We start from the raw sequence: 19,557 nt of genomic DNA on the forward strand, positions 1-19,557 counted from the left end.
AATCACCAGCGATGGGGCAACACCCCAACCCTTGGCATTTTTCAGCAAACACCTTAGACCGCCCGAACTGAAGTACAGCGCTTTTGATCGGGAACTTCTAGCGCTGTATCTGGCGGTCCGGCATTTCCGATACTTTCTAGAAGGCAGGCCTTTCACCGCTTTCACCGATCATAAGCCTCTGTCCTTTGCCTTCTCCAAAGTCTCCGATCCCTGGTCAGCTCGTCAGCAGAGACATTTATCCTACATTTCCGAGTTCACAACTGACATCCAACATGTCTCCGGAAAGGATAATGTCGTCGCTGATGCACTTTCCAGACCAACCATCCACAACCTATCCTTGGGTGTCGACTACACGGCCCTGGCTGACGCACAGCAAGCCGACGACGAACTGCCCAGCTACAGAACCGCAGTCTCGGGTCTGCAGCTCCGAGATTTCTTGGTTGGTCCAGGTCAGCGGACCCTACTTTGCGACGTTGCTACTGGTCAGCCCCGCCCTATTGTCCCTGCAGCCTGGCGGAGACGCGTTTTTGACTCGGTACATGGGTTGGCGCACCCGTCCATCAGATCTACTGTCCGACTGGTCGCCAGCAAGTTTGTCTGGCATGGCCTGCGCAAACAGGTCAGTGAGTGGGCCAGGACTTGTCTGCACTGCCAGACGTCAAAAATCCAGCGACACACCAAGGTCCCACCACAGCAGTTCGAGCCTACCCGTAGGAGGTTCGACCACATACACGTCGACCTCGTGGGCCCTCTGCCGGTTTCAAGAGGAGCCCGGTACCTCCTTACCATCGTGGACCGGTTCACGAGGTGGCCTGAGGCAACCCCCCTGACTGACATCACAACTGATTCCTGCGCCCGAGCGCTGCTCACAACTTGGATCTCACGTTTTGGTGTTCCGGCCCACATCACTTCAGACAGAGGCACCCAATTCACTTCCAGTCTCTGGGCTGCATTAGCGAACCTGCTAGGGACGCAGCTGCACACCACCACGGCCTACCATCCTCAATCAAACGGGTTGGTGGAACGTTTTCACCGCCATCTAAAATCGGCCTTGATGGCCCGCCTGAAGGGTCCTAACTGGGTTGACGAGCTGCCTTGGGTCCTGCTCGGCATACGCACTGCCCCCAAAGACGACCTCCGCACTTCGTCAGCTGAGCTTGTATACGGGGCGCCACTAGTTGTCCCCGGGGATTTCATACCTGCCCTTCAGGACCAAGGGGAACAACCCACAGCAGTTCTACAAAGACTGCGCGAGAAGCTCGGCGCCTTGGCCCCGATTCCCACCTCATGGCACGGTCAAGCCCCATCCTGCCAGCCCAAGGAACTACGGGACTGTAAGTTTGTTTTCGTTCGCAGGGGCACACCTCGGGCGCCATTGCAACGACCATATGAGGGACCGTTCCGAGTCATACGGAATAACGGATCCACTTTTATTTTGGACATTGGAGGCAGGGAACAGGTTTTCACGGCGGACCGCCTCAAACCGGCCCATTTGGATCTGCAACAGCCTGTCGAGGTTGCCACGCCACGACGCAGAGGCCGCCCCCCCTAAGCGGCAGCTGGCACAGCCCACGGACCTTGGGGACTGTCTCGCCGGTTCTGGGGGGGGGGGTTGTGTGGCGACTCACCGTCTAGTCGGGCGAACCGGCTCGGCAGTCGGGTCGCGCGGCGTCGGAGCGACGAGGCCCAAGATGGCGGCAGGCCTCGTCTTTCCGAGCGACGGGGAGAACCCGCGCGCGGGAAAGTCCTGATGACGTAGGACTTACGTCATTGCCGGTTTTTTTGGGCGGGAGTTTTTCTCCCTTAAAGGGCCCGCACAAGGCGGGAAAATAAACCAGTTCTGTTTGGCAATCCTCCGAGTAGAGTCTTGTTTTATTCCGCGGTAGCAACCGCTACAACAGCTAATCTACCAACTGTATGTTCATCCATTACTTCACGAAATTAATCTGAACTAATAAAAATCATACAGTGTAGGAGCTTAATAACTAACTTTTGTAGGCTGCGTGCAAAGCATTGCAAATTCTATTCATACATGTGAACATCTTGGAATGCATTAATTTGTCCAGTAATAGGTTGCATTTGTTTTTAATTCTACTTGTAAATTCAAACTATTTCCAACCATTTAAGATAGAATTTAAATAAAAAAATCTCCAATATCTACCTTCATAAATCCTCAAGCTCCTAGCAACCAACATTTTCTGTTTCTCTTTTGTTTTCTTATTACCATGCAGATGCTAACTGTTTGATACGATACATAATTTCAGTTTTTCAAGAGATACTACTGTTTAACTCCATCACCAACAGATTCTTAACCATCTTCCTTATGCATTGCTATACTGTCACCTTTTGCAAAACACAAAGTATTTTTCAAGAAGAAAAATCCCTTCCAACCTTTCAACCGTAACTAATAATTATTCAGAAAGGCCACTCTTTAATCTCAGTTTTGATGAATGTTATTATCCTCTAATACATTATTTAATAGAGTAAGATAAAATGTAAAAGTTGTAATGTAGTTGAAATAGAACATAGAACATTACAGCACAGTACAGGCCCTTCAGCCCACGATGTTGTGCCGACATGTTATCCTGCTCTAAGATCTATCTAACCCTTCCGTCCCACATAGCCCTCCATTTCTCTATCATTCATGTGTCTATCTAAGAGTCTCTTAAATGTCCCTAATGTATCTGCCCCCACAACCTCTGCCGGCAGTGTGTTCCACGCACCCACCACTCTCTCTGTAAAAAACCTACATCTGACATCCCCTCTATACCCTCCTCCAATCACCTTAAAATTATGCCCCCTCGTGTTAGCCATTTTTACCCTGGGAAAAAAGTCTGACTGTCCACTCGATCTACGCCTCTTATCTTGTGCACCTCCATCAAGTCACCTCTCGTCCTCCTTCTCTCCAAAGAGAAAAGCCCTAGATCACTCAACCTATCCTCATAAGACATGCTCTCCAATCTTGGCAGCATCCTGGTAAATCTCCTCTGCACCCTCTCTAAAGCTTCCACATCCTTCCTATAATGAGGTGACCAAAACTGAACTCAATACTCCAAGTGTGTTTTAACCAGTGTTTTATAGAGCTGCAACATTACCTTGCAGCTCTTGAACTCAATACCCTGACTAATGAAGGCCAACACACCATATGCCTTCTTAACAACCCTATCAACCTGCGCAGCAACCTTGAGGGATCTATTGACATGGACCCCAAGATCCCTCTGTTCCTCCACACTGCTAAGAGTCCTGCAATTAACCTGGTATTCTGCCTTCAAATTCAACCTTCCAAAGTGTATCACTTCACACTTATCCGGGAAATATGTCTGAAATATTTGCAAGTCAGAAATCTTTCCGATTACATTAATAAAGTAGGTACTATGTAGAGCACAGAAGCACTGAGAGTATTGTGTACAGTTGTGGTCACTACAGTACAGGGAGGATGCAGTAGTTATAGAGTGCAGAAGGGAGTCACCAGGGTGTTGCCTGGAATGGAGGGCTGTTGTTTTAAGGAGAGATTGGATAGGCTATGTAAAGCGTTATGTAGGAGACTGAGGGCTGACCTTATACATAAGATATATAAATTGATGAGGGTCATAGATGGGGTGGATAGTTTGAATCTTTCTTTCCCAAGGCTGGGGAATCTAGAACTAGAGGACACAGGTTTAAGGTCAGAAGAGAGAAAATTTAAAGGAGATCTGACGGGTAGGTTTCTCACACAGATGGGGTTGACTATCTGGAACGAGCTTTAAAATGAGTTTGGACAGGTACTCGGATAGGAAAGGCGGAGAGGGATATGGGCTTAATGTGGGCAAATGGGATTGGTGTAGATAGGGATCGTGGTCAGTACGGACGTAATGGGCCATAGGGCCCATTTCTGTGCGTACATCTCGATGGTTCTGTGTAGGTGACTCGATCCATTCCAGTTTCTTGAATTAATCCCACTCCCCTGCATTCTCTCTCTGCAGTCTTTTCCTATAGTACCACCAGAGTATAGCATATGGTATATAGTATAGTGTATTGTATAGTATCATTATCACTATAGTATAGTACATTGAATTATAAGAACTTAATGACGTCTGTACTTTACCAAATACATTACCTTTTAGTATATTCTTTAATAACTTGGTATATAGTAATCCTGAAGGTATCATTTTCATATCTACTGTTGCTTCGGTCTTTGTAGATGCGGAATTCTGCTACCGTTACTGCTTCTCCTTCAGGGATCTGTGTGAGATCAAATCGGAATTCCTTGTAGTGCCTTCGTTGGTGAGAAAAATACTTGTCCCTTTCAACTAAGATAAGGAATAAGAAGAAGAGAAAAAGAACAGTTAGTATCTGTTATGATTTCTTTTTGCTATTTATACTAGAATCAGAACCTTTTCTTTCACCCACTATTCTGCATGGTTCAACGCTCCATTGAAGATATTTTTGTTCAGTTGACCGTAGTCCAGGACTTAACACAGCTCACTTCAGGAGTAAAAAAATGAATACTGAAGAATAATATCCACAGCCCTCACCACGTTTCTCTTTGGGAAGACAGATGGACTGACAATGAAGAGAAACAGATTCCACAATTTTCAAGCTTTTCATCACTTTTTAAAACACAATCAAAATTTGTACCAGAGCAAAGAAGCAGTCATTAGTAGCATTCATAAATAAACAGAACGAATGATCACCACCGTGCTGTAAAATGGTATGTTTGCTTTTTGCCTTCCAATATCCACAGAAGATCTTTCAAAGAAAATAAATTCAGTGTAGTACTCTGGGAGTACCAAACTGTGAGAGAGAGTGCTGTGCCAAAACCTAAGAATACTTACTGTCCCTTTTTCCTTGTATTTGTTTATCTAAAATGAAAGGCAATGCAATTCCATGTGTACCAAATAATTTGTCTTTGCATGATGTATTTTGAAATAAATGCATTCATTTTGTTCTGTAGGCAACACTGGGTGAATGAATGACATTTCTCAGCATCGTTGTCAAGTCCAGACGCCAATACCAATTTGGGCGGCACGGCTGGTACAGCCACTGTCTCGTGGCACCAGAGACCCGGGTTCAATCCTGATCTCAGGGGTGCTGTCTGTGTGGAATTTGCTTGTTCTCCCTTTGACTGGGTGCTCCAGTTTCTTCCCACATCCCAAAACCATGCGGGTTTGTAGGTTAATTAATTGGCCACGTAAATTGACCTTGGCATTTAGGTAGGTGGTAGCATTGGGGAGGCGGAGAGAGGCAGTTAATGGGAATGTGGAGAGAAAGAAAATGGAATTAGTGCGGGATTAGTGTAAATGGGTGGTTGGTGATTGTCGCAGTCTTTCCCTGTTTCTATGATATCTTTCCCTATGATTTTATGACCATTTCTTCTTCATTTATACATTACCATGTTCCTTTCAGCTTGCTGTGGTTTACTTGCCCTTGATTATTGGGTTTTGCCTGCAGGCAGTTTAAGCAAAGCGACCAGCCAGAATTCAACTCTTTGAAACACTGTGAATAAAGTAAAACCGTTTGCATTTGATTGGAGATTTCTGTAACTGAGCAAATGCATACCCCTGCTTCCTTAATCTCAGAAAAGTAAGATATCTTTATTAGTCACGTGTACATTGAAACACACAGTGAAATACATCTTTTGCGTAGGGTGTTCTGGGGGCAGCCCGCAAGTGTCGCCATGCTTCCGGCGCCAACATAGCATGCCCACAACTTCCTAACCTGTACATCTTTGGAATATGGGAGGAAACCGGAGCACCCAGAGGAAACCCACACAGACACGGGGAGAACGTACAGGGAGAACATACAAACTCCTTACAGACAGTGGCCGGAATTGAACCCGGGTCGCTGGCGCTGTAAAGTGTTACACTAACCACTACACTACCGTGCCTGCCTGTATACACAGAGGAGCAGTGGTCCAAAGGATGTGCAGAACGGAGTGTATAAATGTATAAATCTTTGGGGACAGCAGGGTTTGTAGAGAAAGGGTTTGTACAGCTCGGGAACCTGAGCTTCATAAATTGAGTGCAAAATGCGGGTGTTAATATGACCCTTTCTAACACTCTGGGCAAGCAGTTCCGGGAGTATTGCGTCCAATCCTGGTCACTGTGCTTGAAGAAGGAAGAGAAGGCTTTGGAAAGTGAGGAGAAAAGATTCACTAGGATGGTTTCAGGGATGAGAAATTTCAGCTGTAAGGCTAGACTTGAAAAGATGGGATATTTGGCATTTATACAACTATTCTGCACATCCTTTAGAACTGGCCTGTCCTGGGCCCAGCACATAGATGCAATCACAGGGAAGGCATGCCAGCATCTTTACTTTCTTAGAAGGTTAAGGAGGTTCAGCTTGTCACCAAACACTCATAACAAACTTCTACAGATGTGCTATTGAAAGTATCCTGACTGCATCGTGGTCTGGTACAGCAATTCGAATGTGCAGGAACGTAAGAAGCTGCAGAGAGCAGTGGACTAAGTACATACAAAGTAGTACATACAAAGTTGGGTGGCAGTGCGACATGTGTAGAGAAAGTTAGGAGAATTCAAGGTGATTTGGATAGGTTGGGTAAGTGGGCAGATACTTGGCAGATGAAGTTTAATGTGGATAAGTGTGAGGTTATCCACTTTGGGAGCAGGAACAGGAGGGCGGATTATTATCTGAATGGTGTGGAGTTAGGTAAGGGGGAAATACAAAGGGATCTAGGAGTCCTTGTTCATCAGTCACGGAAAGTGAATGAGCAAGTGCAGCAGGCAGTGATGAAGGCTAATGGAATGTTGGCCTGTATTACAAGAGGAATTGAGTACAAAAGCAAAGAGATTCTTTTGCATTTGTACAGGGCCCTGGTGAGACCACTCCTGGAGTATTGTGTACAGTTTTGGTCTCCAGGGTTAAGGAAGGATATCCTGGCTATAGAGGGCGTGCAGCGTAGGTTTACGAGGTTAATTCCGGGGATGTTGGGACTGTCTTATGCTGAGAGGTTGGAGAGACTGGGATTGTACACGCTGGAATTGAGAAGATTGAGAGGGGATCTGATTGAAACATACAGGATTATTAAGGGATTGGACAAGATAGAGACAGGAAATATGTTCCAGATGTTGGGGAAGTCCAGGACGAGGGGTCATGATTTAAGAATAAGGGCTAGGCCATTTAGGACAGAGGTGAGGAAAACCTTCTTCTCCCAGAGGGTTGTGAATTTGTGGAATGCACTGCCTCAGAGGGCAGTGAAGGCCAATTCTCTGGGCACTTTCAAGAAGGAGCTAGATAGGTTTCTTATAGATAGGGGAATCAAGGGATATGGGGACAAGGCAGGAACAGGATATTGATTGTTGAGGATCAGCCATGATCTCAAAATGGCGGTGCAGACTCGAAGGGCCGAATGGTCTACTTCTGCTCCTATTGCCTATTGTCTATTGACTCAACACAATACATTACGGGCACATCCCTCCCCACCATCAGTAGTATCTACAGGCAGTACAGCCTCAGGAAGGCAACATCCATCATCAAAGATCCCCACCATCCAGGCCATGCCATCTTCTCACAGCTCCCATCGGGCAGGAGGTACAGAAGCCTGAAGTCCCACAGCACCAGGTTCAGGAACAGCGACTTCCCTTCAACCAGTTGGTTCTTGAACCAACCGGCACAACCCTAATCACTACAGTTTAACATTATGACCACTTTGATCACTTTGCACTATAATGGACTTCTTTTTGTTCTAATTGTGTTCTTTCTTGTAAAATTTGTGTATAATAGATAGGCAACTTGGTCGGCATGAACGAGTTGGGCTGAAGAGCCTGTTTCCATGCTGTATCACCCTATCACTCTATCACTTATGATGCATCTCTATAGAACTCTGGTTAGGCCGCATTTAGAGTATTGTGTGCAATTCTGGTCACCTCACTACAGGAAGGATGTCGATGCTTTAGAGAGGGTGTAGAGGAGGTTTACAAGGACACTGCCTGGATTAGAGGGCATGTGCTATCAGGAGAGGCTGGACAAACTTGGGCTCTTTTCTCTGGAGCAGTGGAGGCTGAGGGGTGATCTGTTGGAAGTGTATAAAATGATGAGGGGCATAGATAGGGTGGACAAGCAATATCTTTTGCCCATTATTGAGCGACCCAATACCAGAGGGCATGCATTTAAGGTGAGAGGGGGTGGGTTCAGAACAGACGTGAGGGGTAAGTTTTTTACTGAGAGGGTGATGGATGCCTGGAATGCGTTGCCTGATAGGGTAGTGGAGGCAAATTCAGTGGGGGCTTTTAAGAGGGGCTTGGATGGGCACATGAATGAGAGGAAAATAGAGGGATATGGGCATTCTGTAGGTAGGAGGGAATAGCTATGTTGGCACAACATTGTGGGCTGAAGGGCCTGTTCTGTGCTGTACTGTTCTATGTTCTATATTCGTTATTCTATCACTTTAATTTATGTTTCTCTTGTGAATGCGGCTTATCTGACACTATGTGCCTGTGATGCTACTGCAAGTAAGTTTTTCATTGCACCTGTGCACACATGTACTTGTGCATATGACAATAAACTCAACTTTGACTTTGACTTTGAGCTGTGCCAGTCAGTCTACAGTCTACTCAGCTAACTAATTTATGCCCCCGACACAAGTTCCTGAATTGAAAGCACCATGCCTCTAGTTCAGCAGTGAATGGCATCAGTAATGACAACCGTATATTGTTTGTCAAGTGACTCCATTTCCCTGGAACGATGGCGGTTGAGAGGAAACACAGCTGTGGTACACAAAACCGTGCCTAATTTAGAAAGGATAAATAATGAGAAGTTATTCCTATTTGCAGATGATTCATGGACACAAATTCAAAGGTTAAAGACCAACAGATACAATGGAGATTCAAGGAAAAAACCTTCTAAACAGAGATAGGTTACAATCGAAGTCACAACCTGAATGGATATACAATCAGGTCTTTCTCAAAGGAACTTTATAGACACATTTTGCAAGCCAACATAGAAAGAGTGGAGGAATGGTCATGATAGGATTGCTGTGCAAAGAACCAGTATGGAAACAATGGGCTGAATGGCCTTTTTCTGTATCGTAGCCATTCAATGATTCCAGATTATTATAATGTAATGGTTTGTAATCAGTGCAGGATGAGATCATTGTGAATCCTGTCCTGTGTCAGTAACCTTTTCCGCAAGCAATGGTGTGCAAAAAATATCTTCAGGACTTTTTCAACATAAAAATAAGCTATTTCTGTGGAAAAAGTATTTGGCAATTTGCTGGAAAATGCATGGCAAAATATTGAAGGTCACCGCAAGTAAAAAGATTTACATTTCTACTGCAGCGTAATGAGCCTTTCAGGATTGTCCAAAGTAACTCACAGCCAATGAAGTACTTTTGCAATGTGGTCACAGTTATAACAAATACATTATTCTAGCGCCAGTTTGTGACATTATTAAAATAAAATTTGCATCTCTCTTTTCTGGATCTTTCCCTTCCCAAGCTATTAGTGAGTGTGCCAGATCTTTTGTCCAGAATATAATTTACTCCATCAGAGAGGTTGCTAACTGCATGGAGTGGCTGTTTCTAAATTCTAACATCTAGACATCTATAAGCAGCCTTACTGCTAAACAAATGCACCATGCAATAAACTAATTTCATTTGCATATATAATTACTTAGTGAAAAATAGGGGAGGTCATTTGGACCAATCCCTCTCATAATGTTTGAAAAAGTCAACCAATTATACCCAGTCACTTGCTCTTTCCCTGTGGAGTTACAGATTTCTCAGTTCCTTTCTTAACGTCACCACGTATTGAAAGGCCTGGATAGAGTGGACGTGGAGAGGATGTTTCCAGTAGTGGGAGAGTCCAGTAACAGAGGGCACAGCCTCAGAATAGAAGTACGTTCCTTTAGAGCAGAGATGAGGAGGAATTTCTTTAGCCAGAAGGTGGTGAATCTGTGGAATTCATTGCCACAGACAGCTGTGGAGGCCAAGTCATTGGGTATACTTAAAGCGGAGGTTGATAGGTTCTTGATTAGTAAGGGTGTCAAAGGTTACGGGGAGAAGGCAGGAGAACAGAGTTGAGAGGGTAAAATAAATCAGCCACGATCGAATGGCAGAGCAGACTCGATGGGCCGAATGGCCTAATTCTGCTCCTATGTCTTATGGTCTTATTTGATTTTCCCATCCTTATTGGCAAAGCTGCTCAGCTCCTGCCCAACATTTTGGCATTACATGTCACCAACTATTTCTCAAAGAAAATTGGCCTTCTGACCAACTGCAAATGACGTTCTTAACCATCTGAAATCAAACTTCTGTCTCCCTACTTTACAATGGTTATCACCTACATTAAAAACAAACAGGTCAATGCTTCCTCGAAGAAGGAGAGACAAAGTTGGGGCATAAGGACGTGCATGAGCACACCATCATCCAGTAACTTTCAGAGTATGTAGTTACTCATTAAGTTTAACGAAAACACCATTGAACTTTCTTTAAAAAGTGGTTTAAGGCTACACCCATGTGTGGTTACGTTTCTGAAAGGAACAGAGTGTGATGAGAGCTGTGGCCTTGAAATGTGTGGTCAATCTTTTCAAACTGCATTGCTGGGATGATGAGTTGCCGTCTAAGGTCTGTGGTTGCAGACATATGGGCCGCACACACTCTCAACACGGTTCTTGGTAGGAAACTCAAGGATGGTGGCAGGAGCTATGTATAAGATCCAATACATAAGTCAATGTGCAATTTAACTTTGTTTACACAAGGGACCTACCTAGCTCCTTTCAGAATATTCCATAGGATTACTTAAAACATTTGGAAACACCATAATGTCATCCACAGAAATCTTTCCTTATTAGATGCATCATTCTTACAGCTTAAACGAAAGCACCACAGAGGATTGGGTCTATGTAAGCAACAGTATTACTTTCAAAGATATTTCAGCCTCTCAAGTCTTTGTGTTTCCCGTTATCACAGCTTCTTTTTTCTGTAGCAGAGTGTGATAACAATTCTTTTATCACAAGATAAGCTTGAGAAGTTATTTACTCAGCAAAGGTTTCCTCAGAGGAGCAATGATGCAGTAAGTGTATGAGATATATGCGTGTTCTCACACATTAAATAATGACCAATAAATCAACACTGCATGCTCGCAGATTCGAAGAAATGTGCAAATGTGCTTTGAAAAGAGCAGATATATGGAATTAACCCAATATTTCATATCCATGAGTTTGCATTTTATACCTTTTGAATATTTTAAAAAGGGAATGCATTATTTTGGTAAGAAACAATCATTTTATGCATTGCAGAATAAATCCGTGTTATTCCAATAGTTTTACACAATCTTTAATAGTTTTCATACTGCAGTCTTTGCCACTCTCATTGCAAATCGTGTACATGGATTGAAATAAAAAAGTTTTGTATAAAATACTGTATGCAAATGTTCTTTTTCTTTATGTGATTACATTCAGTTGACTATTTTTGAAAAAGGTACAGAGCTTTTTTACGTCTATTTATTCTATTTGATGTTCATTTTTACTTTAACCAAACAAGTTTTGGAAAGATAACCTGCAATCCAGCAACAGAGAGGCAGGCACAAGGTTTGTCAGACTTTACTGCAAGATGACTGGAGTATAAGAGTAGAGAAGTTTTATCACAATTATATATGGTCTTTGTGAGGATACTGTTGTGTAAACGACACAGAAACAGAATGATGAAGCTCACTGATCTGAAAGAATAACTGTTCATGTCCCCACAGAAGCTGTCTGACCTGCTGAGTGTTTCCAGCAGTTTCTATTTTCATTTGAGATCTCCAGCTTCTGCAGTTTCATAAATGCATCGTATGGTTTACCAGTAAACCAATGCACCAGATTTGCTCAATTATTTTACTACAAGCCTAGAATTCTTTAAAATTCATGTTTAATCATTACATTCATCGAAAATGTCCTTTCATTCTGTAAATTTCCAGGATAGAACTTACAGGGAAATACCACCAACTCCACATGAAACGTCTCCCCAGAGGTGCCACAGTGACAGGATACCATCAGGAGCACAAGGGCCCGAACTTTGTGGCCACACATCACGCACAATTTCCTGGCTGTGCTCTGATGTTGGGTTTTCCGTGGAAGAAAGTGGCAGTGATCATAAACCTGTGTCAATTCCCCAGCACATAGGCTTGGGAATCTGCAAACTATTCCCGCACAACTTTCGTTCTGGTGCCATTCACTCCACAGCCATATGCCACTAAGATAAATATTAATTAAGTAACATTTTTGAATTAATTGCATTTGCTTAATTTTTTCAGCATTATTTACGGGGTTTGTCTATTCCTCATTAAAAGGATATGGTAGTTTTGTTATAATTATTTAATTGTTTCATTGTATTTCTAATAGCCTTTGAATGTTTCTTGGGATGAGGAACATTTCCAGTGCATTGAAGTAGTACAGGGTCAAAACAATAACAGAATACAGAGTAAAGTGTCACAGCTACAGGGAAGTGCAGTGCAGGCAGACAATAGGGTGCAAGGTCATAACAAAGTAGATTGTGGGGTCAGAGTCCATCTCGTCGTATAAGGGTCTTATCATCGTGGGATAGAAGCTGTCCTTGAGCCTGGTGGTATGTGCCCTCAGTCTCCTGTATCTTCTGCCTGATGGGAGAGGAGAGAAGAGAGAATGACCCGGGTGGGTGGGGTCTTTGATTATGCCGGCTGCTTCACCAAGGCAGCGAGAGGTATAGACAAGAGTCCATGGAGGGGAATGCCATCTTCTCCTTAGGTTAGGCCTCAGTCTCTTTGAGTTAGAGTGGGTCCCTTTGGCCTTCTCATAGGTCAGCAGCATCAGCAAGGCCGTCCCCAATAGGGTGCCGTGAAAGGTCAGTTGGTTTTCCCAGGAGTGTGGCTTAGCCACTTGTCAGTCTTTCGGCTATTTTGCGGGCCGGGCTTATTCTGGCCCATCCCACTCCATGTGATGGCATTCCATCACACAAGGCCCCGCCCCCCCCCCCCCCCCCCCCCCCACATTCATGAATAGGTAGCCTTTTGAAAGACAGTTGACAATGGAGCATCTGCAAGACATAAACATGTGCTTCTTCCCTAACACGGTCAGCTCCAGCCAAAGATGTTCTCCAGAATTGTGTAAATGATTCCTTTAATTGATACAGGGAGTTACAACGGGATTTAGCCACACTAGATGGGGACATCTTTCTGCACCACCTTGGAACGGCAGTTCAAGGTGCTATATAAATGACGTAATGTGGGCATTGCAGCTCCCTCTAGTGGAGCAGATTCACCCCCAGGAACTGGTCCATTAAAACCTGAGGCAGAATTGGAATTGGTTTGTTATTGTCACATGTACCGAGGTACAGTGAGAAACTTGTCTTGCATACCGTTCGTACAGATCAATTCATTACACAGTGCATTGAGGTAGTAGAAACTAAAACAATACAGAATGAGAGTAAAGTGTCACAGCTACAGAGAAAGTGCAGTGCAGGTAGACAATAAGGTGCAAGGTCATAACATAGAACAGTACAGCACAATACAGGCCCTTCAGCCCACAATGTTGTGCAGACCTTTAAACCTCGCCTAAGACGATCTAACCCCTTCCTCCCACATATCCCTCTATTTTAAATTCCTCCATATGCTTATCTAGTAATCTCCTGAATTTGACCAATGTACCTGCCTCCACCACCACCCCAGGCAGCGCATTCCATGCCCCAACCACTCTCTGGGTAAAAAAACCTTCCTCTGATATCTCCCTTGAACTTCCCACCCATTACTTTAAAGCCATGCCCCCTTGTATTGAGCATTGGTGCCCTGGGAAAGAGGCGCCGGCTCTTTAATGAGCTAGATGGTGAGGTCAAGAGTCCATTTTACCGTATTAGGGAATCATTCAATAGTTTTATAATCTTATCTGAGGCTGAGTGGGAGGAAGGAACCATGCTTCAGATGCACAGATTTTATGAAGCACCAGTGCCACTTATCAAACAATTAAACAAGAGGGTCCATGCAGAGCTACACTGACAAACAATAGGTGGGAGGTGGATCTGACCAGAACTTCCTTGAGTAAACTGCTGCATTTACAGAGGTATAGATGCTGGATGGGATCAGATGTGATGAAAGAGAAAAGTTTTTCACGGTCAAATGTACCAATCTTTTTACACAGCTATGTGGAAGGCAGTCTGTGCTGTAATAAAGTGGACAACAACAGAACCAAGGAACGTACAATAAGCGTTTTATTATTTAACGCTAGCGGGAGTTGCTAGCGGGAGTGAGGGATACAGAGAAAGAGTAAACAGTGTAACCTGGGCTCTGTACTGATCCCCACTCAAAGATTTACATGTTTGTGTCCCTCTTTTTATACTTAATTTAAAGATGCCAACATGCGGAGTTACACATACTTGGGCAGTTGCTTACAGCAAACTTTTAGCAAAACAACATATGCCCTAAGCACTCCCAAGCACCTGCACATCTTGCAGTCATAACTATAGTCATGCCATGGTTGAAGCAATAACAGCCGTACGTTATTAACCCTTACATATCCTGTTACTTTTACAGGTAGGGTAGGCGGTCTTTTCCAATGAAATAGCTTCTCATTCTCCTCAGCGATTTTTTTGCAATTCCTTTCATACGATCCAACAGAAGGACAGCTCTCTGACTGTCATTATAAGCAAATAATATGGCTTCATACGTCAGGAGAAGCAAAATTCTATGCCAGTTATATTATGTGATGGGTTAAAATAAGGTTTGAGGGTGAACCTGCGTTAAGTGTGCAAAATGAAAATGTAATGAATTTGTGCGGAAGTTTAGACCATCTCTAGATTAGCTCTTTCCTTTACTTCTTCTGGTCCCACCGGCCCCCATCACCCTGTCTCTTTCCCCTCCCCTGCTCTCTCCAGCTGCCCATCACCCACACCCTCCTCCCTCCGATTCCCCTCCCCACCTCCTTCCCTTTATTCCAGGGTCCACTGCCCTCTCCTATCAGATTCCATCTTCTTCAGCCGTTTGTCACTTCCACCTATCACCTCCCAGCTTCTGACATCAGTCCCACTACTCCCCCCCCCCCCACCTACCTATCACCCTCCCCTCACCTGGATCCACCTATCACCTGCCAGCTCTTGGTCCACTGCTTCCCCCCCCCCCCCAACCCCTTTACACCAGCCATCTCCCCTCGTTCTTTCCAGTCCAGATGAAGGGTCTCGGCCTGAAATATCGACTGCCCATTTCCCTCCACGGATGCTGCCTGACCCGCTGAGTTCCTCCAGCACTTTTGTGCGTTGCTCCAGAGCTCCAGCATCGGCCGTCTCTCTTGTATCTCCACTTTTTCCATCTGCTCCCCTCCTTTACATGAGAATAGCATGTATAACGTTTGAGGCTTTTACACTTCAATTTCATCCATTGGTATCTGCAAGAGGTCCGTGCGTGAAGAAGGGCGTATTTTCTATTTGAATGCATATTATCATTCTGTGTAAAACTTCAGCTGTGATTTGTGCTACTATCAACTGCAACTCTTTTATGTCAAACATTTCTTTACTTTTCTTAAACTTCAAACGCCTCTCTTGCCGAGTGAAACTCTGTCTGTTGATCCCCAGAGCCACCTTATCTGGCAAAATTAGACCAAGGAGGACTTACCCAGCAAAACTTTAGGACAATTGTTGTATTTTCAGTCATCCTTCTTGGACGTGCAGTGCACTCTCTCCGCACAGAGAAAGGAACCATCTCATGCTTCATTGGATATGTTCTTTGCGATTTCCCCATCATCTAAACATTAACTAATTACGAGTTCCTGAGACGGGCCATTCATTTTTCTACAGTGTTCTACAGGCCTGATCTTGCACCCATTATAACCAACCTCAGAAAAATGCACACCAGATCCAAGCCTGGAATTTCACTGTACACAACCACTTCCCATTCACTCCCATTGTAAAAGAATTCTGATCCAAGCATAATATTTAAACATAGATCCTTGATCCAAGCGAAAACTGTTCCTCAATTAACTGGTTTACAATGGTCAGTGCATTAAGTACTGCAAATTCACTGCCAAAAGTTTTATCTACAAACAACATTGCAATTTTGGATAAATCTGACCACTTTTGAATCAAATGTGTGTTTGATAAGTGCTTTCCGATGCATTTATTCTGATTAATTTGCCAACTGAGTAATTAAATGGGCTGTGATGCAAAGATTTTCAGATTGATTATTGTTATCTCCAGTTCATAAAACTCTGATCCAAGTATCACATTTCTTGGCAAATGGGTTACACTTGAGGATTCAGCTGCACTGCCACAAGTTAGGTTTTTCATCTGACATAAAGCATTGAATGTTTTGGTTCTGTCTTGTATTCATGAACATTTTGGCACATGGAGGTAATCCCTCAACCTGAATAAATTTGCAACTTATCAACAAGAACACCAGGGCATGTTTTTTCAGTCTACTGAATAGAACATATTCACTTCTTTCTGCTCTCTTACTTCATGACTTCAAAAGATTTACAAAGATGTTGCCAGGACTTGACGGATTGAGTTAGTGGGAGAGGTTGGACAGGCCAGGACTTTATTCCTTGGAGTGTAGGAGACTGAGAGGTGACCTTAGAGAGGTGTATAAAATCATGAGGGGCTGTAGATAGGGTGAATGCACTCAGTCTTTTTCCCAGGGTTGGGGAATCGAGAACGAGAGGGCACAGGTTTAAGGTGAGAGGGGAAAGATTTAATAGGAACTTGAGGTGCAACTTTTTTACATAAAGGACGGTATGAATGTGGAATGAGCTGCCAGAGGAAGTGGTTGAGGCAGGTACATTAACAACTTTTAAAAGACAGTTGGACGGGTACGTGGATAGGAAAGGTTTAGAAGGTTATGGGCCAAACGCTGGCAAATGGGACTAGCTTGGATGGGGCATCTTGGTCAGCATGGGCCAGATGGGCTGAAGGGCCTGTTTCCATGCTGTATGACGCAATGACTCTGTGATCAAACTCAGTGATAGGCTTGGAAAGAAGAAATTAACAAGTTCTACAATTCTAGTCTTTGGTGAGTCTGGCTTTAATGGGTTGCGGCAGACACAGAGAACAATGTTTATCAGGTAGAACCTTTGTTCAGAAAGGAAACAGCTTATTGAGGACTAGTATACACCCAATGGGAAAACAACTCTACTTCATTTTAATGCACGGGAATGTAAGAGGCTGCAGAGGGCAGTTGGCACAGCCCGGTCCAATACAAGCACAGTCCCCCCCCACCTTTGACAGCGTCTACAGGAAGTGCTGCCTCAAGAAGGCGGCATCTACCATCCAGGCCATGCCATCTTCTCGCAGCTACCATTGGGCAGGAGGTACAGAAGCCTGAAGTCCCATACCACCAGGTTCAGGAACAGATACTTCCCTTCAACCATTCGGTTCTTGAACCAACCGGCACAACCCTAATCACTACCTCAGTAATAACAACACAATGACCACTTTGATCACTTTGCACTAAAATGGACTTTGTTTTTTTGTTCTAATTGTGTTCTTTTTTCTTTCTTGTAAAAATTGTGTTTAATTTATGTTTTTCTTGTGAGTACTGTTTTTTGATGCTATGTGCCTGTAATACTGCTGCAAGTAAGTTTTTACAGCTACTTTCCTACCACTATCAGGTTCTTGAACTGACCTGTACAACCCTAACCCTACCTCAGCAACAGAACACTACAGGCCACCTTTTGTATTACCATGGACTTGTCTTCGATTATGTTTTGTTTGCACTAAGGGCTTGCTTTAGCACAGCCTTTTTTTGCATTGTATTGCATAATTTTATGTATAATTTATATTCTGTGTGTTATCTTACCTACGTGCCCGTGATTCTGTTGCTAGTAAGTTTTTCATTGTACTTGTCTACATGACAATAAACTCGACCTGACTTGACTTGACTCAACAACCAGCTCTGGCTTCTAAGACTCTGAGAGTTGAGGCGTGGTAATTCAACAGTTAGTGCTGCTGCATTACAGCTTCAGGTATCTGGGTCTGATCCTGACTTCAGGAGCTGCCTGAGGGGAACTTGCACATCTTCCTGTGTAGGACAAGGTTTTATGATTCTCTGAGTTCACTCCTTTTTTGTACCAACTGTCACAGCAAGCTCAGTCCCACCACAGATTAACCCCCAACTGCCTTATCAAGCTTCATCTCTGCACAGATGCAATAATTGCTTTATCAAATTCTCTGCCCAACCAGCCAAACACAAGTTCACAGTTACTTTACCATTTACTGTTTCCATGGACTAAAAGCTATTCAATTTCCATCTTCCCATGCACCAGTTAGCAGAGTGGCTCACTCTGTCCAGTACCACCCATGTCATTAAGCTCATACTCCCCATACACTATGTAAACTATATCAGGAGAACACACACCAGTCCTCATTGAGGGGTCAGCAGTGGAAAGGATGAGCAGCTTCAAGTTCCTGGGCGTCAACATCTCGGAGGATCTATCCTGGGCCCTACATTCTGATGCAATCATGAGAAACGCATGCCAGCGGCTCTACTTCATCAGGAGTTTGAGGAGATTGGGTACATCACCAAGTACTCTTACAAATTTATATAGATGTATGGTGGGGAGCATTCTAACTGGCTGCATCACCGCCTGGTATGGAGGCTCCAATGTGCAGGATCAAAAGAGGCTGCAGAGGGTTGTAGTCTCAGCCAGCTCCATCACGGATAGAACCCTCCCACCATCGAGAACATCTTGAAGAGGCGGTGCCTCAAGAAGGCAGCATCCATCAGTAAGGACCTCACCATCCGGGACATGCCCTCTTCTCATTACTACCATCAGGGAGGAGGCACAGGAGCCTGAAGACCCACACTCAACGATTCAGGAACAGCTTCTTCCCCTCCGCCATCAGATTTCTGAATGGTCCATGAACCCATGAACACTACCTCGTTATTCCTTTTTTGAACTACTTACTTATTTTCGTAATTTATAGTAATTTTATATCTTTACACTGTAATGCTGCCGCAAAACAACACATTTCACGACACATGAGTAAGTCAGTGATAACAAATCTGATTCTGATATCATCACTCTCAAACTGCCCATGCACCAGATATCTGATCAAACTCACCTCTGATTGCACCATTTAGGCTATTATTCTCTCTAGAGAAAGATCATATCAATTTGCTTCACAACCCATGCACCAACCACTATATCATGATTTATTCCAACACCAACTAAGCACCAGTTATCTCAACAAAGACTCTCTCTGAGTGCACTAACCCTCCTGCCTGCTGGATCTGCACCAGTTAACTAGATGTAAATCCAGTGACACACAGATTTCATTTATGCTATTAATTACATAAGGCACGGTGATGTAGCGGTTAGCGTAACGCTATTATGGCACCAGTGACCTGGGTTCAATTCCCGCTGCTGCCTATAAGGAGTTTGTACGTTCTCCCTGTATCTGCGTGGGTTTCCTCCGGGTGCTCCGGTTTCCTCCCACATTCCAAAGACGTACGGGTTAGGAAGTTGTGGGCATGCTATGTTGGCGCTGGAAGCGTGGTGACACTTGCGGGCTGCCCACAGAACACTCTATGCAAAAGACACATTTCACTGTGTGTTTCGATGTACATGTGACTAATAAAGATATCTTATCTTATAATTGCCTGTGAATTTGTGTGTTTTAACTTC

At 44.1% G+C, this 19,557-nt stretch overlaps 1 protein-coding gene across 1 annotated transcript in view; it reads right to left on the reverse strand.

Moving 5' to 3' along the window:
- Positions 1-19,557, reverse strand: part of bmp5 (bone morphogenetic protein 5) — a 169,339-nt gene that overhangs the window by 55,641 nt on the left and 94,141 nt on the right. The window contains exon 2 of the mRNA XM_052024412.1: positions 4,097-4,289. Within this exon, the coding sequence (XP_051880372.1) occupies positions 4,097-4,289 (193 nt within the window). The remainder of the gene's footprint in view (positions 1-4,096; positions 4,290-19,557) is intronic.

This window comes from Pristis pectinata, chromosome 10 (assembly GCF_009764475.1).
Source record: "Pristis pectinata isolate sPriPec2 chromosome 10, sPriPec2.1.pri, whole genome shotgun sequence".
Taxonomy (NCBI): Eukaryota; Metazoa; Chordata; class Chondrichthyes; order Rhinopristiformes; family Pristidae; genus Pristis; species Pristis pectinata.